We start from the raw sequence: 25,024 nt of genomic DNA, 5'->3' as shown, positions 1-25,024 counted from the left end.
GAGGATGTGTTGAAATGGGCAGAAACTTGAGGCAAGTAGACTCCTCCTCCCAACCCCCCCTCACCAACAGGCTGTTGGAGTAATCAAGGTGTGAGGTAATGAAGGCAATGTCAGAGGAGTAAAGGGGATTGTATTTAAAAACTGTTGCAAAGATAAAATCTGCAGTCCTTGTCATTATAGACATGGGTGATGAGGGATACTGAGGAATCCAGGTGATTCATAAGTTGAGAGTCTGAGGGGTTGGGAGGTGGTGGTGTTGCCTTCTATAGTAAAAGGGAAGGGAAGAATAGGAGAGACTTTAGGAGGATATCCTGCTCAAGATTGAAAAATCAACTGAGAGATTTTGGGATAGGAAAGGTAGATTTGAGAATCATCAGCTGAAGATACAGGGAAGATACAGAAGGGTGCTGAGAAACTCCCATAATTAGAAAATAAGATCTAGAAGAGGATCCAGTAAAGGAAGAGAAAAAACAGAGGAGGATTTTTTTTTTATTTTTAAAATATTAAATTTGGGGGGGGGGTTGTCCTTCATTTTTGAAGAAGACCATGACGTAAGGGAAGTGATACCATGACAAGCATGTGAATTGGATTTGAGTGAGAGAGGGTTGTGCTAAATTACCAGCCTCCCTTCCTCCTCCAGAACCCTCTGACCAGATCTGAATCAGAATGACTAGAGTTGTGAGGCAATCCGAGGGTTAGGGTTAGGTCAAACAGTTAATAAGAGACAAGTGTCTGAGTCCAGATTAGAACGGCTATCCTCCTGACTCCATCCACTGCGCCACCTAGCTGCCCAGATAGGTAGGAGGAGGACCAGGAGATAGTAGTGTCCTGAGGAACTCATTCTTTTATTGTTTATCTTTTATTCTTAAAGAGAGCCATGATAGCAGGAAGGTGATGTCATGACTAGAAAGTAAATTTGATTTAAGTGAAGGGGGGGAGGGGAGGTGATGTGCAAAGTAACCAGACTCACTTTCTCTTCTGGAGCCATCTGGTCTAGTGGCAAGATATAGCTCAGGATGACTGAACATGACCCTGGTTGTAGTGGAAGACCTTGACCTTTCCCAGTTCTCAATTTTTCTGAGAATATTTATTCAGTGATTAAGGCTAGGGAAGAAATGAGGCAAAGAATGGAGTTTTTTTTACCTAAAAAGAATGCCAAAGAGGAGAGAGTGCAGAGAAGTCACTGTATTCATTTCATATCTTCCCAATTGTCTCTGATAATTTTTATAATGTAATAATATTTAATTATATATGTATAATTTGATAAAGCATACAAAATTCTTCCCACACAGGCTGTCTCCACATACTTTAAAAAAGATTGTTCAATACATTTTAAAATTAAAGTTTTGTTTTTATGTTACTAGATTATCTTTTCTCCAAGCTGTTGCTTTATTATAAGCTACTATTATGTAGCTTTTTTTTAAAGAGGAAAAAAATTGAGCAAGACTAATCATAATACATTACCAACTTGGAGAACAGCTTGTATAAAAGGCAAAAGAAGGAATATATGGTGTCAGGAATAGTGAGTAGATCAGTTTGACTTGCATTCTGAGGTTCACTAAAGTGCATAAAGAGGAATTAAGTGCAATAAGGTAGACTGAAAAGGTAGACTGGAGACAATTTTTGAAGGACTTTAAAACACTAACCAGAGAAATTTATATTTAATCATCAAGCCAATAGCTTGGGTTTTATTCATCAGGCGAGTACCTTGATCATGACTATACTTTTAGAATATCACTCATAGGTATGTGGAGGATAGATTAGAAGGGGAAATGTTGGAGGCATAGTGGCTTAAAAATTAAAAATCTGGAGAATTCTGGGAAGATAGCAGAGTATGGTAGGAAACTTTCTGCTCTCTAAATTTTCTCCACAGAAAAAGACAGAACATTGCCTCAGAGACATTGTAGAGCACTGGAAATAAACCAAAGTCAGAGTAAAGCAATTGTTCCCCTAAGACATCCTAGAAGTTCCCAGGGAGAAAAGCTGACTTTCTGGGACTGCAGTTTGGCCTAAGTGAAGTGCAAAGACCTCCAGCCCAAATCTTCAGAATCAGCAACAAACCTTTGGACAGCATGAGTTGACTTAGCAACTTCCATCTCTTAGATATTGTGGGAGTTGGATAGTGTAGGAGTCTAATGGCTGATTAGGAACTATTGAAGCACCTTCCAGTTTTGCTGATCAGATGCATCCTGGACTGAGCTGCCTCTATGGAGAAAACTGGTAAGTGCTATAGCAGAGGGCTGGAATCCTGTTGGCTGTGGGCACTTGGAGAAGAGCAGAGGGCAGAGAGAGAACAGCTATAGTTTGCAACCACCAGAGGAAGTAAGCTCATTTGCAGGACAGTGTGACAAGGTTCTAGCAGACTCTAGCCATGGCTTAAGAGTAAAGAGGAGAGCCCAAGTTTGAGCTCTAGGAAAGTCTCAGAAAATAACTGTAAGAAGGGTCTGAGATGAGACATTATTTTATTTACCTTAGGATTAGAACTTGATCACATTAATAACTCCTAAAACCAAAATAAAACAAACAAAAATATATAAAAATGAGAAAGTGCATAAGAAAAAGAACAACCATAGATAGCTACTATGAGGATAGAAAAGATCTGGATTCATATTCAGAGGAAGATAATGGATTTATTAAAAGCACCACTTATTTTTCAGTGACAAACATCAAATAGTCCCTAGTACAAGAATTTTTCTTCTAGGAACTTAAAAAGGACTTTAAAAATCAAATAAGAGAGATTGAGGAAAGATTAAAAAAATTAAGAACAATCCAAGGAAATGATGAAAAGAAAGTCAACCAACTTGAAATACAGAATCAAAAACTTAAGAAAATAATTCCTTAAAAATTAGAATTGGACAAAGGGAAGCCAGTGATGTTCTAGGACAATAAAACATATTAAAACATTCAAAAGGATGAAAAAATAAAAGAGAAAGTGAAGCTTTTCATCAGAAAAACAGCTTATCTGGAGAACAGATTGAGGAGAAATAGTATAAGGATAGCTACACTACCTGAAATTGTGATTTAAAAACTATTCTATACAGTATTATAAGAAATATGAAAGAAAATTGCTCTGAAGTTCTAGGTGAAGAAGGCAAAGCAGAAATACAAAAAAAAATACACAAATCATCACCTAAAAGAGATCTCAGAAGGAAAACTTAGAGGAATATCATAGCCATGTTTCAAAGCTCTCCCCTTAAGGAGAAAATATTGGAAGTAACAAGAAAAAAATTAAATATCAAAAAACTACACAAGATTTAGCAGCTAATATGTTAAAGGATTGTAGGTCTTGGAATACTCTTTCCTAGAGCAAAAGAGCTGGGGTTATAACCCAAGAGGTAACTTAGCAAAGTTAAATATAATCTTGAATGAAAAAAGATAGACATTGAAAGACTGAAAGATTTTCTGGTATTTGTGACAAAAAACAGCAGAACTTAAGGGAAAATTTGATATATAACATACAGGAGAAATATAATGTGAATATTAAGGACCCCAATTATAAGGAACTCAATAAAATCAAATTGTTCACTTCTTTTATATAAAAATATCACTTTTATGATTGTCACTTTTTTTGAGTAGTTTGAAAGAAAGATTTGGGCTGAGATGAGTATGGTGGGGTGATTCTAAACAAATTAAAACTGTAGGGAGAGATAAAACAGCAATTAGCTCCTACAGATGTAGCAAAAAAGAAAAAAATAATTCAGAAGAAGCAAATAATGGGGAGGTGATACTGAAACTCATAAGGAATGGGTTAAAGAGGGACCAACATATATATCTAGAAAGGTATAAAAATCTAAATTCAGAAAGAAGCAAGAGGGGAAGGAGACAGGGTGGGAGGAGAAGATAAAGACAGGGGTCTAGTGGGAGTGGGGGTTAGGTTAGGGAATAGGAGGGCAAGGTAATGGGTAGAAGTAAAGCAAAGGAATGAGGAAAAATAGGAATAGGGTGGAAGGAGGAAAATATACATGTAATTATGGCTTAGAATGTGAATGGAATGAATTTACCTGTAAAATGGAAATTGATATTAGATTAAAAATTTGAATTCAACCATATGTTGCTTTCAGGCAATGCTATAAAAATGAGAGAATACACAAGCATAAAACAAAGGTCAACAATAGAATTTATTATATAAAAAAGGCAGGAATAGTAATCATGATATCAGATAAAGTTAAGGCTAAAATAGCTTTAATTAAAAGCAAAAAATTGGGAAATGACACTGTCAGCCATCTTTATCCAATATTGTTTTAGACCATTTAGAAACTAGACAGTATAAAACACCAAAGCATATATCTGCCAAAACAAATACAGGAATTATATGAACATAAACGTAAAACATTTTTATACAAATAAAGTTATATCTAAATAATTGAAGTTATATTTATTGTTCATTGGTAAAGTCAATATAATTAAAAATGATAATTTTTCTTAACTAATCTATTAATGTAATGCCTTCTCAATTAAATTACTAAAAATTATCTTACCGAGTTAGAAAAAATAATAACAAACTTCACTTGGAACAACAGAAGATCAGAAACCTCAGGGCAGCTGAGGGAAAATGATGTAAAGGAAGCAGATTCAGTAGTATCAGATCTTAAACTGTAAGTTCATTGTAGAAATATAAAATGGATAATTTTGATTATTTTAAATGAAAATTTTCTTTTATAAATAAAACATGCAGTCAAGAATAAAAGAAATGGAGAAAACTGAGGAAAAATTTTCATAGACCATTTCTCAAATAGAATGTGATTGATTGGAATATTGCTGTGGTATAAGAAATGGTGAGCTGGTAGATTTAGGAAAACCTGGAAAGATTTGTCAGACTTATGAAGGAAGGTGTCCTCCACTTGTAGAGAAACAGAAGACAAGCGGAAATATAGCATAGTATAGACTTACATATATAAATATGAGTGTATATTTACAGATTATTCTGAGTATGTGTATCCAACCTTTGGGAGTGGGGAGGAAGGGAAAAAATAAAGTAAAAAGTACATAGCAGAGAACAAGAAAACTACAAGGAAGCAATGAAAATATAGAGTTTTGAAAACAGTGTAGTATTTGTTATGTAGGTTTTCTTGAAATAGAAATTTATCATTTTATATTAAATCCTCTCATGTTTTGCTATATACATGACATTGTTGGGTTTTTTCTTATTTTGTATTTGTTTAAAATAAATTTTAAAACTTCAAAAAAGATTAAAGATCTGTTATAGTAGTCTAAGTAAAGATGTTATGGGTATGAATTAGGATTTCTCTAAGTGAGTGGATATAAGGGAATGGAATTTGATATGTTTTGGAGATTGAATTGTTGAGACTTGTCATCTAATTGTATTTGAGAGATGAGGCAGAGTGGACATTTGAGGTTGTCAACCAGGTGAAAGGATGGTGCACTTGACAGATAAGTAGTTAGAAAAGGGTATGTGGTTTGGGAAAAAAATTAATGAGATCTATTTTGGAAAGATTGAGTTTGAGATGGTGTTGAAATCTAGCCGGAGATGTCTAATAGGCAGTTAGTTGGTGATACATGACTGGAGTTCAGTAGAGTGACAAAGATTGGATCCCTACAGTCTTCTTCTACTACAAGTGGTTATATCAGGTCAGATGGGGGCACCCAAATAGTATTCTGAACCTGAGAGCTCTTGATGAAGAAGGCACTGAGGGATTGAAGCTCCTCCTGGTGTTACTGTTGCATTCTGAGCTAATGAGAGTATTACATTTTCTACAAATATTATCATTCTGAATATTTTGTTGTTGTATTAATACAATCTAACAGAATTGGACATTAAAATATAGCCTAGCTTTGTGGAAATGACTAGTAGCAGACTTTGAAGACATAGATGAATTGCAACATAGATCATAGTTCTTCAAGGATCTTTTCTTCTAGAACATTACTTAAATTCAGAGATGAATTTGCATAGTTAGCATTTATAAAAGCAGTCTGGTTCTTATAAATTAGGTTTTATTTTTTTTTTTAATTTTTTTACTTTTGGATGACTTCAGAGGCACTGAATAATAAGGATTACTGCTATAGCCAAGTCAAGATAGATATGCCTTGTGGGCAAAGTGACAGTTATAGTTCATGCAGCACCTGCTTGACAGCTATATAAAGATCCTCAGTTTTCAAATGTCCATTTTTTTTCCTATGATTGAGACCATTCCCTGCCCATTGTAGTAATTTTTCTGTCTAGAATTGTTTTAAAGGGTGAAATGAATTAAATGATCTGTAACATAGATTTCACAACTTGAATAAGGACATTTCCTTTTTTTCTCTTTTAATAAGAGTTTGACTTTTATTTCATTCTAGGATAAAAGACTTATTCTGATGAAATTATTAATGCATATTAATTTTTATTTAAAGTGCCACTCCTCCCCCACCTTTAGGGTAACTTTCTTAAGTCCTACTTTTTTTATACCTAGGGTTAAAGTCTATGTCAGTGCAGTCAAATGGCAGGTTTTTTCCAAGCTGAAAAGGCTTTGAATATAGTGTCAATAATACCCCAAGAGGTGGATCAGCAGTCCTTAACGTAAAGCTCTCCACCAAAAGGTTGGTCACTAGATAATAAATTTGTTTGACCTTAAGCGAATTGTTAAAATCACTTCATAAAGTTTTAGAAGGGAGTATCGATCAGTGATAGTGACATGAAGGCTGTTGGAAAAAAAATTTTTTTGATGTAAGTAAAGCAAATTTTTGAAAGGCATCTAAGTGAGTGGATATAAGGGAATGGAATTTGATATGTTTTGGAGATTGAATTGTTGAGACTTGTCATCTAATTGTATTTGAGAGATGAGGCAGAGTGGACATTTGAGGTTGTCAACCAGGTGAAAGGATGGTGCACCTGACAGATAAGTAGTTAGAAAAGGGTATGTGGTTTGGGAAAAAAATTAATGAGATCTCTTTTGGAAAGATTGAGTTTGAGATGGTGTTGAAATCTAGCCGGAGATGTCTAATAGGCAGTTAGTTGGTGATACACGACTGGAGTTCAGTAGAGTGACAAAGATTGGATCCCTACAGTCTTCTTCTACTACAAGTGGTTATATCAGGTCAGATGGGGGCACCCAAATAGTATTCTGAACCTGAGAGCTCTTGATGAAGAAGGCACTGAGGGATTGAAGCTCCTCCTGGTGTTACTGTTGCATTCTGAGCTAATGAGAGTATTACATTTTCTACAAATATTATCATTCTGAATATTTTGTTGTTGTATTAATACAATCTAACAGAATTGGACATTAAAATATAGCCTAGCTTTGTGGAAATGACTAGTAGCAGACTTTGAAGACATAGATGAATTGCAACATAGATCATAGTTCTTCAAGGATCTTTTCTTCTAGAACATTACTTAAATTCAGAGATGAATTTGCATAGTTAGCATTTATAAAAGCAGTCTGGTTCTTATAAATTAGGTTTTATTTTTTTTAATTTTTTTACTTTTGGATGACTTCAGAGGCACTGAATAATAAGGATTACTGCTATAGCCAAGTCAAGATAGATATGCCTTGTGGGCAAAGTGACAGTTCCATAGTTCATGCAGCACCTGCTTGGCAGCTATATAAAGATCCTCAGTTTTCAATGTCCATTTTTTTCCTATGATTGAGACCATTCCCTGCCCATTGTAGTAATTTTTCTGTCTAGAATTGTTTTAAAGGTGAAATGAATTAAATGATCTGTAACATAGATTTCACAACTTGAATAAGACATTTCCTTTTTTCTCTTTTATAAGACAATTGCAGTTTTATTAGGGCCAGGTCATAATAACATGTGTTTGGATCTATATTGATTTAAAAGTATTGGTGGAGATCACTTAGAATTTGATTTTTAACATATGCTAGACAACATGACAATGCTTATTTTTGTTTGGGGACTGGAAAAATTTGTTAACAAATTCCTAGGTAATTTTTTTCCTACTGAATACTATATTTTGAGGTTATTTTGGTTCTGATATAGTCAGTAACATTTTTCCCAACAGTGCCATAGACTGGTATACATTTCCTTATGGCATGAAGCCAGTCTGTTAGGAAGCAAGCAATTTGCGAAGTAGAATTTTGGTGAAAAGCTTTCATCCCTTATTCGTATTCTTAGTAGTATTATAGAGTGTATCTCAATAAAAATGCTGTCAATAATATGAAGGAAGGAAGGGAGAGAAGGAAAAAATGGACCTGCTTTGTGTCAGGTAGTGTGTTGAAGCACTTTATAAATTCCATCCAGAGAGGCTTTTATTATTCCTATTTTAAAGTTGAGAAGATTAAGGCAGACAGGAGATTAAGTGACCTGTTCAGCTCTTAAAAATTTCTGAGGCAAGATTTCAATTTAGCTCTTCCTGATTCCAGGACCAATGTCCACTGTTTCAGGATTGCCACTTATATATACATCAAGACTTTTTAGGCATTCATTTAACCCCTTTAGATGTCAGTTTCCTTATTTCTAAAATGAGAGTTAGATTAGGTGATTTCTAAATTCTCGTTTCTAAGATCTAAAATTCTTGGAGCTGCTTTAGTAGACTGTCTGACCTGGCCACAGGGTCTGGGTAGGTTTCTAAGCCACTTAACTAGTCAACAAACTCAAGAAATATTTATTGAGCACCTGTGTGAAAAGTATTGCTGTCACCAATATTTATTGTACCCACTTAAATTAGAACTTTTTAGTCAAATACTATTTTTCTTTATATTTTGCAAAATTTTCTTCCAAAATAAGTTTCCCTGCCCCCCCCCCATGCTGACACTTTGTCTATGGGGAGGTAATGTGGAATTTGGGGATTTTCTAGCTATATTTAATTTAATTCAGCTTTATATGAAATGAAAGATTATAAAATATTTTGTGATACCTTCCATATCTCAAATATTAAAATTGTCTTTTTAAACATATAAATGCATGAGGATTATGGAATAATGTTGACTTGTTTTAAGGAACATTGGAAATGATAAATGCAAAAACTAAGGGAAGTGATATGTACCCTATTTCAAGCAGGAAAATTTGAGACTTATTTTGTATTTATGGTTCATATAAAGCAGAAGCCTACAAAAACTGCCTTTTATATAAATAGAACTGCAGCTTTTTTTTTACTAGTTGTATAATAAAACTTTTTTCATAGAAGAGGCTGAATTATGAAAACCAGTTTTCTGTAACTTTATCCTTTCGTAAGCAAGCATTCAGCTAATATATTCATTTGACTTATGGTAAAATCAAGTGCTTGGTAATATTGATATGGTGAGAAGTAAATTGAATTTGGTCGCTTTTTAAGAAATTGGTAGACTAAAAAAGGAAAGTGGAATAATGAGAAAAAACCATGACTTTTGCAAAGTATGTGCTTATTTAATAAGCTGTGATTACTTATTGAGTATGTAAAGTTTAGGAAAATGTCTGCAATTGAAGAATTCATTTATAAAGAATTAGTTTATATTTTAAAATATAAATTATATTTGAAAATAGTTTGACTTTTATTTCATTCTAGGATAAAAGACTTATTCTGATGAAATTATTAATGCATATTAATTTTTATTTAAAGTGCCACCCTCCCCCACCTTTAGGTAACTTTCTTAAGTCCTACTTTTTTTATACCTAGGGTTAAAGTCTATGTCAGTGCAATCAAATGGCAGGTTTTTCCAAGCTGAAAAGGCTTTGAATATAGTGTCAATAATACCCCAAGAGGTGGATCAGCAGTCTTAACGTAAGCTCTCCACCAAAAGGTTGGTCACTAGATAATAAATTTGTTTGACCTTAGCGAATTGTTAAAATCACTTCATAAAGTTTTAGAAGGAGTATCGATCAGTGATAGTGACATGAAGGCTGTTGGAAAAAAATTTTTTTGATGTAAGTAAAGCAAATTTTTGAAAGGCATCAGCCTCACTTTCTCTTCTTCTTCTTCTTCAAGTCCAATGGTAGGTCAAAAGTCAAGCTGACTGGCAGTATACCTGGTATGTAGGGGAAAATCTTGACTTGACATCTTCAATGTTTGACCAAGTTCTAGGTACTACAAAGCATCTTCTTTAACTGCCTTCATGGCTGTTGGAACAAATTGTTCTCATCTGCCCCTTCTGCTGAGGATGTCTTCACATGTTTGGGATAGAAATTCATCGTCAGGTTTGAGGCCTATATGTTATTCTTAATCTGAGTTAGCCCTTCTGCCAAGTCAGTTTTACTGCAGTGTGTCCACTCACTGTCCATTTTACAGCTTCTTGGAGCCACAGGTGGAGGGACAGGTGGACGCCAAAAGTGGGTGATGAATTGAAGTAAGTTGAGGACTAGTTGTCAAAAACAATATGTTGAATCAATTAACAGCTGGGGTTATTTTAGGATTTTTAGAAGGGGAGTGGTATGATCAGAAGGGTACTTTGGATAAATAATTGGAGTTGGAGGAAATCCATTTAGGAAATTTTAGAAGTCTTTATTTATTTTTTAATGTTTATTTTTTATTCTCATTTTGTACAAATGTTTTTTTTACATTAATAAAATATTCTTGTTTAAGAGGAAACGAAATACCCCCTCCCTCCCATGAATATAGACTTGCTTGAGTGATAAAGGGGAGAAAAAAAAATTTAAAAAATAGTAATAATTGTAGATATGGCCAGGTGGCGCAATGGACAAAGCACCAGCCCTGGAGCCACGAGCACCCGAGCCCACATCCAGCCCCATAGGCCCAACAATCACCCAGCTGTGTGACATGCAAGCCACCTGATGCCCACTGCCCTGCAAAAACCAAAAAAGAAGGAAAAAAAAGACCCAAAATGAAATAAAATAGTAATAATAGTAGGGGTGGCTGGGTGGCAGACAGATCATTGGCCCTTGAGCCAGGAGCACCCGGGGCCAAATCCGGCCTCAGACACCCAAAGATCACCCTGCTATGTGGCCCAGGCAGGCCACCTAGGCCCACTTGCCCTGCACCCTCCCCCAAATAATAATAATAAAAAATGTGCTTCAGTCTTTGTTCCAACACCAATACCTCTGTCATGGGTGGATCATATTCTTTATGGTAAGTCCATTGCAAAGGTTGCTTCCATATTTTTCCACCATTGCCATTGCTGATCACAACTCCCTCCTTTCTTATGTCTCCACTACCATGTACTATATTTTTCTCTCTCCTTTCACTCTGACTCTGCTGTAGGGTCGCTGAGTGGCACAGCAGACAGATCCCTGGTCCTGGGGGCCAAGAGGCCCTGAGCCCCCATACCACCCCTTAGGCCCAGAATCCACCTGGCTCTATGGTCCTGGGCAGGCCTTCCAATCCCAGCCCCTTGCAAGAAGTAAAAAAGAAAATGTGTTATATCTGACCATTCTCCCCCCATGGTCCATCCTCTCCTCCTTTATTCACATCCCCACCCCTTCCCCCTGCTCACCCCCTCCTTCTTACTCCAGATGTCTATACCCCATTGAGTATAAATGCTGTTTCCTCTCCTAGCCACCTCTGATGAGAGCAAAGGTTCCCTCATTCCTCCTTGCCTCTCCCCTTTCATATCATTGCAATAGCTCATTGTAATAAAGAAAAATCTTATTATATGAAATATCTTGGCCTATTCCCCCTCTCCTTTTTCTTTCTCCCATTCCATTTCTCTTTTTTTCTATTGACTCCATTTTTACACCATATTTTATCTTCGAATTCAGCTTTCTCCCGTGCTTCAATTATAAAAGCTCCCTCTACCTGCTCTATTAGCTGAGAAGGTTCATATGAGTATTATCAGTGTCATTTTTCTATGCAGGAATACATGCAGTTCATCATCATTAAGTCCCTCATATTTCCCCCCTCTCCTCCAATCTCCTTGCTTCACTTGAGTCCTGTATCTGAAGATCAAACCTTCTGTTCAGCTCTGGCCATTCCAACAGGAGCATTTGAAATTCCCCTGGTTCATTGAAAGTCCATCTTTTTCCCTGGAAGAGGACATTCAGCCTTACTGGTAGTTCATTCTTGCCTGCATTCTAAGCTCTTTTGCCTTCCGATATATTATATTCCAAGCCCTACGAGCTTCCAATGTAGCTGCTGCTAAGTCCTGTGTAATCCTGACTGCAGCTCCATTATATTTGAACTGTATCCTTCTGGCTGCTTGTAATATTTTCTCTTTGACTTGGGAGTTCTGGAACTTGGCTATAATATTCCTAGGGGTTGGTTTTTTGGGATCTCTTTCTCGGGGGGATCGGTGGGTTCTCTCCATTTCTATTTTGCCCTCTGTTTCTAGAATATCAGGGCAATTTTCCTGTAGTAATTCTTTGAAAATGATGTCAAGGCTCTTTTCCTGATCATGACTTTCAGGTATTCCAATAATTTTTAAATTATCTTTCCTAAGTCTGTTTTCCATATCAGTTGTTTTTTTCAATGAGATATTTCACATTTTCTAATAATTTTTCATTTTTTTGTTTTTGAAGTATTGATTCCCGATTTCTGGTAAATTCATCAATCTCCCTGAATTCTATTCTTTGTCTGAAGGATTTGTTCTCCTCAGAGAGTTTTCTTATCTCTTTTTCCATCTGGCCAATTTTGCTTTTTAAAGCATTCTTCTCCTTAACTCTTTGAACTGTTTTATCCATTTGACCTAAGCTGGTTTTTAGCATGCTATTTTCTTCAGCAGATTTTTGGATTTCCTTGACTAAGCTGCTGACTTCATTTCATGTTTTTCCTGCATCTCATTTCTTTTCCCAGTTTTTCTTCTAACTCTCTCATTTGATTTTCAAAGTCTTTTTTGAGCTCTGTCATAGCCTGAGCCCAATTTCTGTTTTTCTTGGAGTCTTTAGATGCAGGAGCTTGGCTTCCTCATCTTCAGACTGAGTATATTGATCCTTCTTGAGATCATAAATAATATATTTCTCAATGGTGTTCCTCTTTTTTCTCAGCTGGCTCATTTTCCTAGCCTAAGCATGTTTTTGGGGTGCTTCCTGAGCTTTTGGGACACTCCCACAAGGGTCTCAGAGTGTAAGGCCCTGTCCTCCCTCCTGGTCTGTGAATGACCATATGCGTTCCCATCTGCCACGGGGCTGGGGTGGGGGTGGGCCCCTGCTGTTCTATGGGGGGGCCTAGACTGTGATCAGGATCTGAATGTGGTCAGAGCCCCAGAGTCCTGTTCCAGGGGCAGAAGACAGAGCTCTGCAGTCTCTCTTCCCTCCCTCAGCTCAATGGGCTCATGCCCTGGAGGCTCCTGCTCTCCCTGCTTCTGTTCCTGGGTCTGGTCAGTGGAAAGACCATGTTGCTGGCTGTGTGCCCTGAGGGCTGGGCTCCACGTGCTCGCTCTGGCAGAGATCCCCCGCTATTCCCCCACTTTGTGCCCGGTGCTCCCTGGGGTGTAGCTCAGGAGACTCCCCCACTGCTGTGAGCCAGGGCTCCCTTCACTCTGGTGGGCTGGGGCAGGCTGCCCCTCTGACCCTGGGGAGCAGAGCCTTTCCACTCTTTTCCAGGTTACCTTAAGTAGGAGAACTGCCTCTCTGGGTCCCTTTGTGGGTTCTGTCTCTCAAAAGTTTAGAGACCTTAGTTTAGAAGTTTTATCAGAGAGCGCTTAAGGCTGGATCCTTTCTTGTTGCCATCTTGGCTCCACCCTCCAGAAGTCTTTTAAAAGTTTAATTGGGAGAAAGTTTTCAGATTGCTAGACCAAACAAAACAAGTTTTATTCCTCTTCTCTACAGTTTTTCAGTTCCTGAAGAAATACTTCTTGAAGAAAACTATCAGATCATCCTTAATTCTTTTTTTCCCCCTAAACACTCCCAATTCTGTCAACAACTACTTATAGTTTCAGGTTCTCTTAAATCTGATTTGTCCTCTGGACATAGAATCATAAATTCAGAGACTTGAGAGCTAGAATCTTAAAAACCATTGAATTCAACTCCCTTATTTTAGAAGTGAAGAAACTGAGGCATCCAGGAATTAAATGACTTGTCCAAGGTCACAGAGCTAAGTATCTGTTGTAGAATTTGAATCTTAGGTTTTCCAGATTCCATTTTCTGTGTTTACTATGTAATATGTCATGTCCCAAACTGATTATTATATTCTAGCTATTTTCTGACTAGGGCAGATCATTTCTAAAGTTTTCTTGTTTTGAGTATTACACCACTATTAATGCATCCTGAGATGACATGGGCTCTTTTGCCAACATTATTGCATTTAAATCTCTAGCTCTTTATCACGTAAATTATTTTCTAGTCATTTCTCCCCCATTCTGCTACCTTATTTTTAGCAAAAGTATAAGATTTTACATTAATCCTTAATAAAATTCTTATTGTAAGATTCTGTTTTTTATCCTCCTTTGAAAATCAGGTAGTTTTTCTAGGTAACTTTTGTATTCTGCAAATTTGATAAGAAAACAATGCCATATCTGCTTTGCAAATCTTAAAGTACTGTATAAATAGTATTGTCAACTGTTTCATCAAAATCATTGATAATAAATAATTATAACCACAATAAGCAAAGGCCTCTGGAAACTCCCCTAGAAGATCTTTATTCATTTATCATCAATCTGGCTTTGTTCATTCCATTAGTTTTGAATCTACTTAATTGCACTACCCACATCTCTATCTTTTCCACAAGTCTTAAGAGACTGTGTCAAGTGCTTTGCTAGAATCCAGGCATTCCCCAGATCTGCCCTTTTAGCAACCCTGCCAAAAAAGGAAAAGAACAAGAGCTATTTTTTGGCCTCCAAGCCTGACAGTCTTTTCAGCCTTGCAGCTGTCCCTCTAGCAAGGTAAAAATGTATCAGAAATACAAAAGCTAACAGGCTCAACCATAAAACTGTCCATCTGGCAAAACTATTCATGAATCAGGTTTGAATTCCAACTGAGAATTTTGATGAGGCCTTCATTTCTAGGATTGTATTGCATTGGAAAATTTTAGTTAGAAAGAACCTCCCAAGATTTATTATACTTAGACAATTCACAGCAGACTTTCTCTATTCTATCACATAAATTCCTTTAGAATATTTTTTGAAATTGCTTGTGGCTTTATATCTTTCATACATTTCAAGAAGTAAGGAGAGGAAATGCTACTGATCATTCTACTCTTACTGTCAAAGGTGATCAGATTTGACCTAAAACTCTATTATAAAATTTTTTGCATACCTATGCTGAGTGTTAAGAATAATGGGAATCTGACGGCATGCCTTGGTTTACTATTTTTACTGCTAGAAAGAAAAATGTTAATAATAGCCTCGTTTTTTAAAGGGAATTACTATATACATATGATTTTAGAATTTATAATTTACTTGATAGTTAGAAAAAGAAATCCCTCAAAAACTAGAATCACAAACTTTTTTTTATTTTTCTAAGAAAACTTGCATAGAAAGATGCTTGCAAAAAGAATTAACTTGTATCTTCTTTCATTGATAAACTCAAATGAGATAATGTCCTTTAGGGTCTTTGCAAAATTTAAAGAGCTCTGTGTCACCTATTATGAGCAGCAATGTCATTTTCTGAAATTTTCCATTGCTATAGTTGTTACAGTGGCCAGTGACATGTTAAATTTTAAGAAAAAGTACAGTATAAACTAATAATGACAGAATTCTTCAGGTTTTATTCTAATACTTAACTAGATCTCTGTTCTCATTAAAGTGGGTACTATTTCCAGCTGTACAATTTAGGGGTTTTCTTTACTTCTCACTCTCGTAGCCTTGCCAACTGCCATATTGAATCAGTTGTTAAACTGTTTGTTTCTACCCTTCAGTAGCTTTCTCTCATGTCTCTCCCCCTGCTTTTCTCTGTTTTTTTTCCCCACCACAACTCTGTTGTAGGTCATCATCATCCTCTGCCTGGATTATTGTATTAGCTTGTTATTTAGTCCTTTTGACTCAAGTCCAGTTTATCCTCCATGTGTCAAAGGAATCTTTTTAAAGCATGTGTCATGTCAGTACCCTCAGCCTCCTTCTTTAAACTCCACTGCCTCCATATTGGTAATTCTAGGATCATTTTAACTATTAAGGCTTTCATAACTTAGCCACTTTCTCCTTCCTTTTCAGTAGCACATTTTATTCTCCTCCATGAGCTTTGTAATCCAGGGACAATGGTCTTTTGCAGTTTCTAGTACAAGCCTCTCTTATGTCCCAACTGTGCATTTTTACTAACTGTCTCCCATGCCTGGAATTGCTTTCATGTCACTGTCCTGACTTCTCTGTCTTTCTTCAGATCTCAGCTAAAGTTCTACCTTCTGCAAGAATATTTTCCCAGTCCTCCTTAATCTTAGTGCTTTCACTGTGAGATCATCTGTAATTATCCTCTTTATATCTTTTATGTACATAGCTGTTTGTTTATTGTCTTCTCTATTTGACTGTGAGCCCTTTAAAAGTAGGGGTTTATTTTGATTTGTTTTGTGTTTGTCTTATTTTGTACCCCTAGGAATTGTACCCCTAAAGGAATTCTGCATACTTAGAAGGTACTTAATAAATGGTTATTGACTGACTGAAATCAGCACTGTGTCATCTGCAAAAAGAAATGTCACAGTATCTAAACTTTTATTTGGCTTCTATTCTAAACATACTCCAGTGTAGAGGATAGTAGATATAGTTAATAAAATTATAGAATGATTGCTGCAGAACTGAAAGAGACCTAGGAAAGCTTTAAGTTCAACTTCCTTGCTTTACTGATAAGGAAACTAAGACAAAGAGAAGTTAAGGGGCTTGTTCAAGGTTTCATAGATAGTAAATAGCAGAGCCAGGAAATCCTATGCTCTTTTCACTGCAACATAATGCCTCTTTGTCACAGATACATTTAGTAACTATTTTTCTCTTTGGTATTAATCATCATTGGGTCATGATAGCAAAGCATCCAGAGGGAGAGACAGAAATACCTTTTAATTTGCCAGACAAGTCAAATTCACTACTAATCCTGTTTCCAGTAAAGCCTTAGGCACTATCCTTCAGGGAAGCAGCTTCTCCGGATAAGGACCAGTCATCTCCACCATCTGAAAATCAACTGCTTACAGATAGGACAGGCAAGCCAACCTAGCTGAAGTAGTAAGACATGCTGAAGAAGTGAGAAGCACCATGTGCCAGGCAAATCAAACTATCAGCATCCTTTGGCTACCATCTTCCCTCAGACCCTGAGGAGACTACAGAAACCAGAATATAACTTAGTAATAAAAATATTTAAACCTAGTACCTATAGTCATCATCCTGAGAAGCAACTTCTGCAGATACAACCTGGTAATGATTTCTACACAACTACTGAAGAAAAGAAAGTTCTTTTGTCATGAAAATCTTTGGAACTGTCAGATGACTCAACACCAATATCTGATATGATTTTTGTCAATGGAAAAGACATTAAAAAAGAGGAATTACATCTGCAACACCCTAAGGATCATGGGACCTTTCTGTTTAATTTGCAGTTTTATATCTGCTTTTATCTCCCATTGGAATGTGGAGAACAGGGGCTGTCTGACTTTTCTTTTTGTCTCTCTAATACTTAGCACAACTAATTATTTGCTTTGCAAATAGTAAACACTTAATAAATACTTCATTCACCAACCATAGTTAATTTTGTTGTATCTCTCATGGTATATCCTTTTTTTTTTTAAGGTTTTTGCAAGGCAAATGGGGTTAAGTGGCTTGCCCAAGGCCACACAGCTAGGTAATTATTAAGTATCTAGGACCAGATTTGAACCCAGGTCCTCCTAACTCCAGGGTCAGTGCTTTATCCACTACTCCACCTAGCTGCCCCATGGTATATCCTTTTATATGACTTTATCATGCATGAGAGATAGCTTCTTTGAGGAAAGCCTTTTTGAATTTTGTTATATTGAATGAATTGTTTTTTTATTGTCAACAAATGATAAGCAGCTTAGATCAGTGAATGTCAAGCATGTATCATATACAAGATTCTGTGCTAGTGATAAAACTACAAAAACTAAAAATTTCTCACAGATCTTGCAGTAGTATCTTTTGTTCTATAATTTTTAGTCACTTATGTGGCTATAAAGATATAGTTTGGGGGCAGCTAGGAAATTCAGTGGTTAGAGCACTGACCCTGGAGTTAGGAGGACCTGAGTTCAAATCTGGTCTCAGACACTTAATACTTACTTAGCTTTGTGACCTTGGATAAGTCAGTTAACCCCATTGCCCTGCAAAAACAAAAAAATATATATAGTTTGTTATAGAATTCTCTTTGGTAAGGCCTGCTTGTTTGCTTCTGCCTAACTCTCATATCTCCAATAATGTACCTCATTTTCTGAATGTGCTCCTTTCCCATACTAGGCCTTTCTTATACTTAAATCTCATTCCTTCTTAACTAATTGCTATCCTCACTTTGACCTCTAGTCTCTCTACCTCTCTATTTCCCAGACCAATGAGTTAGTCAACAATCAATAAGAACTTTTAAAGCACTTAAAATGTGTTAATGTCATTGGAATGAGAAAGTAATTGGGGGCATGGAAGAGTGTCTGCACTCAAACATATTTGAATTGGGGAGATAAATGTAAGCTATATATAAAGCATATGAAAAACCATTTGAAAGGGGAAGCTTCCTACACAAATTGGATTTAGAACTGAACTTTGAAGAAAACTAAGAGCAGAAACAAGAGGACAGATTATTTTTTGGCACAAGAAACAGCCAATACAAAGGCATAGAGATGGGAAATGAATTGTTGTGACAAAAAGAGTATATCAAGGGGATTTGAAGTATAAGAAAAGATTTGATGGGTAGGTAGGAAGGGACCTGGGCTAGAAAGAATTTTAAAGTTTGAACATTTGAGAGAGATTGATAAGAAGGTTATTTCATTTTGGTCATAATTTCTAGCTATATTGTTATTTTTTTGCTGTTTTTTCTCCTTTGTATCTTTATTTTTTTTTTGCATATAATTCTCAAAATTATTTTTTCTCTGAAAAAAATTTCATTTCTAAATTTTCTCTCCTATTACTTCCTCCCCCATTCAGTAGGGAAGGTGAGAAATGAAATACCCATTATATAAATGAAATCATACAAATTATATTTCCACATTAACTATATGTTGGCTTGGAGGCAAGAAGGAAGCAAGAATAGAAAAAAGAAAAATTTCAATCTGCACTTTAGGTCCTTCTGTTCTCATCCAGAGCTAGATAGCATTTTTCATCTTGAGTCCTCTAGAATTACTATGGATCCTTGGAGTGATCAGAGTTGCTGTCTTTCACAATTGATTATCTTCATAATATTGCTATTTCTGTGTACATTGTTCTCCTAATTCTGCTCACTTCACTTTGCATCAGTTCATTTAAATCTTCCCAGCTTTTCTGAAACCATTCTCTTCAACATTTCTTGTAGCATAATAGTATTCCATCACAGTCATGCACCAAAAGTTGTGCAGGCATTCCCAATTGATGGACACCCCCTTAGTTTCCAGTTCTTTGACATTAAAAAAAAAAGAATTGCTAGAAATATTTTTGTACATTATGGATTCTTTTCCTTTTTATTTTGCATGCTTTGGTGTGCTAGTATTCTTCTTTGTCCTGGGACTGTGACTAGATCTAAGAATGGTCAAAGCAACAGAATCCTTTTAGTAGAGACCCCCGAAGTCTCCTTCTGACCCATTGTTTGACCCTCTTAACCATCTATAGGGTGAGAACGATGAAAGCAGCAGCAGCTACTGAAAATGCTTTAGTGGCTCTTTAGACCTCTTGCTGATGTGGGGGTTTCTCTCACCTGGCCTGTGCTCACCTGTGCTCCTCTGGTGCAACAAATCTTCTTGCTGACCTTCCAAGTATCTTGGATTGGAAAATTATTTCACTCATCTTTTTGTAGATTCTATCACTCTAGAATTTGTTTAGTCATATTTAAAGTTATTTGGAGAGGTTTAGGGGATAGCTCTAATGAGTGTTTGCCTTTACTCTGCCATCTTGCCTCTGCCTCTTTTTTAATTGTTTCTTAATGTCGCATGGAGTCATTAATTTTCTTTTGTCGAATTCCAATTTTTAAGGAGCTATTTTCCTTAGTATGTTTTATGCCTCTTTTGTAAAGTTGTCAATTTTCTTTTCATAATTTTCTTGCAGTATTCTCATATATTTTCCTGATTTTTTCCTCTATTGCTCTTATTTAATCCAACTTTTTTGCCCTTAAAAAAACTTTCCTTAGCTTTTCTAAGAATTCTTTATTGGGCAAAAAATTTGTATTTTTTTTTCCCTGGAGGCTTTACTTGAAGACATTTTTATGTCATTGTCTTCTTCTGAGTTTGTGGCTTGAGGTTTTCTCTCAACAGGTTTTTTTTCTTTTTTGTTGTTGTTTGCTCATTTTTTCTAGTCTATTTCTTCATTTTGGACTTTGTTAGAGTTGATTCTTTTTATCTATGGAGAGGAAGACTGACTTGAACTTCAGACTTTTATGTCCTGTTGCTTTCCTAATTTGGTTTGGAATTCTATAAGTTTTTGGTGTTTTCAATACGATGTGATTTATGGAAAGGTTTGGTCATTGAACTCTTAGTCTGTACTGTGGTCCTTACCCAAGTAGAGAGTACCTTAACCATGACTTCTCTTCCCTGCCCTGGAACTAAAGCTCAGAACTGAATAATGGGCAACAGAGCCACCATAGGGCACTTGAACCTGCTCCCAATGCTAGTACAAGGGTTCTCTGGGATCTCTTTCTAACCAGATGTACATTCCCCTTACCAGCCCTAGGCATTAGTTTCCTCTGCTGCTGCATAGTGTAATGGTAAGTGATACTACTCTCTCAACCAGTCTTCAAACCAATGTTTGCATACATACCTCTTTCTGTATTCCTAAGGTGCCCTGGGCTGGAAAAATTACTTATTATGCCGTTTCCTGGCTTTTGTTCTCAGCATTAAGTTTGGTATTTTCTATGGTTGTTTTATAGAATAAATTTAGGGGATGAGTGACAGTTGTGACCTTTTATTCTTTCATCTTGACAGTTTGTCAAGATTTTATTTAAAATTTTAATATCAATGGATTTGAGATGTTCAAATTTTATGGCAGTGCATTGTGCTAAACACTGAAAATATAAAAGCAAAAGAGAAAAAGGTTCTTGTTCTCAAGAAATTTCATTTTAACAGGGGAGACAATGTGTGTGTGTATGTATGTATATTGGGTATATATTTAAACAACATACAAAATGTATGCAAAATAGTTTTGAGGGTGGGAGTAGGGGGGTAGAGGGTGTGTCAATAAAGTCTTGATGATACTTGAATTGAATCTTGCAAAAAGCCAGAGATTCTAAGAGGCAGAGATGAGGATACTATTATTGCATAGGCATGGAAGCGGGAAATCAAGTAAGTGTCTTGTGTAAGAATAACACATGGGTCAGTTTAGCAGAAATGGAGAGTGCAAAAAGTGACTATGTAAGAAGCCTGAAAAGATTGGAAGGAGACAGGTGTTAAAGATCTTTAAATGCCACCCAGAGTAGTTCATATATGATCCTAGAGGGGTGGCTACTATTAGAATTTTTTGAATCAGGGATGTTTTGGTCAAACCTGTACTTTAGGAACATCACTTTTACAACTATGAGAAAGATGGATTGCAGTAGAGAGAAACTTGAATCAGGGAGCACATAAAGGAATTTAACATACTAGTTTGGTGAGAGAGAAGCGATTTTAATTAGGGCAGTGGTATGTGAGGAGAAAAAGAAATATGCAAAGAAGTTGTGGAGATGGAAATAACAAAATTTGGCAATTGATTGGATATGTGGCATGAATGAGACTGAAGAGTTGAGACACCACCAGAGATGTGAACTTGGGTGATTGGAAAGTATAATGGTACCTTGGCAATAATATGGAAGTGCAGAAGAAGGATGAGTTTTTGAGGAAAAATAATGAATTCTCCTTTGGTCTTGAGTTTGAGATGCTTAAGGTAATCTAGATAATACACAATATTGCTTTTATTTCTGAACTCAGTATATTAGATCAGTAGATATCTTGTATAGTTTTCAGATGAATTATTTTGTCTGATATGTACAAAAATCTGGTAGCTACTCAAACCATCTAGTTTCCTTTTTAATAGGACATATTTGTTTAGTAATTTTTATTATGTGGGTATAATTTGTACATATGTACATATATACACATATGAATTTATTTTCTGTATAATGAATCTAATTATGGATTCAATGTTTATTTAAAATTTTTTATGTTTTTATAGGAAAGATGATAAAGATTATGCTTTAAAACAAATAGAAGGAACTGGGATTTCTATGTCAGCATGCAGAGAAATAGCAGTAAGTAAAGCTCTTTTCATTGTTGTTACTGTTGTTATTATTATTATTAAGCATTTATTGAGTGACTGTTATATGCCAGTTTTATTGCATTTCAGTTTTATTGGCACTAAATTTTTTTGTAGTGAATATTGTAGTAGATCATGAAAACTAAAAATTTTGTTCTCGCCATATATAAAATATGATAGTTGTTTTGTAAATGTGCTCTTTGACTTCAGGAATAATTTATCTTTTCACTTATTTAGGAATAGCTCTTCTTAAAAATTTTTTTAATGTTATTCTATTTTTTCCATTTACGTGTTAAAGATAGTTTTCAAGTTAACTGAGCCTTGTATTTCTCATAAATAAAATAGGATTAAGAATATTTAGTGCTTACCCTATAAGACTTGTTGCAAGGATCAACAAATATGTTATAACTGTAAAGTGCCTTGAAAAACCTTAAAGTGGCATAGTAAACAATGCCTAACTATTTGCAGGCACTATACCATAAGTGCTAGAGATGCAAAAAAAGACAAAAACATTCCCTACTCTCCTGAAATTCATCCTATCAACTATTTCTATTAGTAATAATTTATTAATTTGTTTAATCGAAAAATCCTTATTGTGATGGGGTTCATGAATTATTAAAATTATATAAGCATAAATCTAAATATTTCAGTATCTTGTTTCTATAATTTCTACTCTTTAGTCATGTGCACAAAGCAAAGTATACATTTTTGGATCATATAGTTTTGAACATCATTTTTCTTTGTTAAGGAATATTTATTTGGAATTAAAAAACTTTATATAGAAATATATTCATCCATTTATTGTCATTTAGTTAAGATTTTTAATTTTCTTTGATCATATTTTAACGATATTCTTCCAAATTTGTTTATTTAGCTTTTGAAGTATTCAAGGATGTGAATTAGAATCTATACTTTTATTTTAATTACCCTACCTATTGACACATTTTTTTCATAATTTTACCCTTTTTTCCAGACTTTGTAACAAACAACAATATCATTCAGTTTGCAAGGTCTAAGTTTTGAAAAGGACTTCAAATACTGTCTAGTTCATGCTGCTTTACAAAGAACCTTTCCACAAAAATCTCTAGTAAATTATGTCATTTGATGTTATTATCTTGGGTTTGAAATGTTTTCATGTATTATTAAATATGAAGAATCCAGGAAATTGTTATTTTTCAAGTATATACCTTGGTGTGCTGTGTATGTACTTATGAGCTGTGTGACCTTGGGCAAGTCTTAACTGTTATTGCCTCTCATCAACGGCCATTTCCAGTCAACCTGATCCATATCTGGTCATTGGATCCAGGTGAGAAAGTGAGAAACACAGCATCCCCTTCACTCAAATCCACTTCAGTGCTTGACATGGCATCACTTCCTTGATATTATGGTCTTTGACAATGAAGGACAAACATCGTCATCATTGTATTTGTAACATTCATAATTTTAAGAATTAAATTATAAAGTCAGTATGTATGGAATAGAATGTTGGCCTTAAAAATCAGGAAGACTTCGATTCATTCATAAACTAAGTTGCATTGATAACAGGAAAGAAATTCCTTACTGAAGAACTCACAGATCCTTCTGGTATTCATATGTTGACAGCTTTAAATTTGTATTAGTTATAGGAATTTTTGGACAATTTTTAAAATTTTCCTTAAACAGAGATCACTTAGAAAATAAATTCCTAATTTCATTTTCACTTCTTAAATATGTTTTGCAGATTGAATATTTAAGTATTCAGAGGCCCTTTAATCATGTAGATGCAGTTTTGAAAGAAATGGTAAATCAAAAATGTTTGATAGGCAATTTCACAATTTCTGAAGACTGTCTATACTATCTTTTGTAAAATACTCTACCATATTGTCAACTTTCTCATATGTCATCTTGAGTTTAGCATTGTGGTGTATACTTAGATGACCCTTCAGCTAGGCTATTACCCTGTATCTCTTCTGCTCTTTGAAGCAAAAATTTTATAAAAGCATCTACAATAGGGACTTCTTTCCTTCCTCTTGTTGTCTTCTGTATTCTCTACAGTCTATCTCATTCAATCTAACCTCATCTTTTAACCAAAACTGTTCTTTCCAAAGTTATCACTGACTTTTAACTGGGAAATCTAATGGCCTTTTCCACTACATTTTCTCTCTCTCTCTCTCTCTCTCTCTCTCTCTCTCTCTCTCTCTCTCTTTTAGGTTTTTGCAAGGCAAATTGGGGTTAAGTGGCTTGCCCAAGGCCACACAGCTAGGTAATTATTAAGTGTCTGAGACCGGATTTGAACCCAGGTACTCCTGACTCCAAGGCCAGTGCTTTATCTACTATGCCACCTAGCTGCCCCTACATTTTCTCTTTAACCCTTTACAGACTAGTTTCTGACCATATCATTTCACTTAAACTACTCTTCCCTAAAGTTTCCAATGTGATTTTTTTGTGTGTGCCAAACCAAATGAGTTTTTCTCAATCCTGACTTTCCTTTAACACTGTTGATAACCCTCTTCTCTTTGATATTCCCTTTAGATATTTGGGACAGTGTTCTCTCCCCTGGTTCTCTTCTTACTTATCTGAATACTTTTCCTCTATCTCCTTTGCTGAATCAATCTGTTGTCAAAGTCTGCTAATTTCACCTTGGCAACACCTCTTGAATACTCCCTTCTTGTTTCTGATACTGTTACTCCTCTCTTCCATGTACTCCAGTTCAGTGATAGTGGCCTCCTTGCCATATTCTATGAACAAGACACTCCCATTTTTGTCTCTTACCATTTTCTCTACCGAACCCCTTTGCCTGTAATACTCTCCTTCCTCAGTTGTGCTTCCCATTTTTCCTAGTTTTTTTAAAGTGCTGATTAAAATTCTCTCTTCTACAGAAGTCTTTCCCATTCTTTCATTTCTTCTGCCTTCTGTTGATTATTTCCATTTATCTAGTATGACTTGTTTGTATATATTTATTTGCT

General features: G+C 35.6%; 1 protein-coding gene and 1 long non-coding RNA gene across 8 annotated transcripts in view; both read left to right on the top strand.

The window, feature by feature from the left end:
- LOC141507968 (uncharacterized) overlaps positions 1-5,033 on the top strand; it is a 28,092-nt gene extending 23,059 nt beyond the window's left edge. The window contains exon 2 of the long non-coding RNA XR_012474311.1: positions 1,874-5,033. This is a non-coding gene — a long non-coding RNA (uncharacterized LOC141507968). The remainder of the gene's footprint in view (positions 1-1,873) is intronic.
- Positions 1-25,024, top strand: part of CDK8 (cyclin dependent kinase 8) — a 124,912-nt gene that overhangs the window by 49,417 nt on the left and 50,471 nt on the right. For all 7 annotated transcript variants that reach the window (XM_074216176.1, XM_074216173.1, XM_074216178.1 and 4 more), the window contains exon 2: positions 21,999-22,074. In XM_074216176.1, the coding sequence (XP_074072277.1) occupies positions 21,999-22,074 (76 nt within the window). The remainder of the gene's footprint in view (positions 1-21,998; positions 22,075-25,024) is intronic.

The sequence above is a fragment of the Macrotis lagotis genome, chromosome 1 (assembly GCF_037893015.1).
Source record: "Macrotis lagotis isolate mMagLag1 chromosome 1, bilby.v1.9.chrom.fasta, whole genome shotgun sequence".
NCBI lineage: Eukaryota > Metazoa > Chordata > Mammalia > Peramelemorphia > Peramelidae > Macrotis > Macrotis lagotis.
The sequence above is the reverse complement of the archived record's forward strand: the minus strand, read 5'-3'. Positions and strand labels throughout refer to the sequence as shown.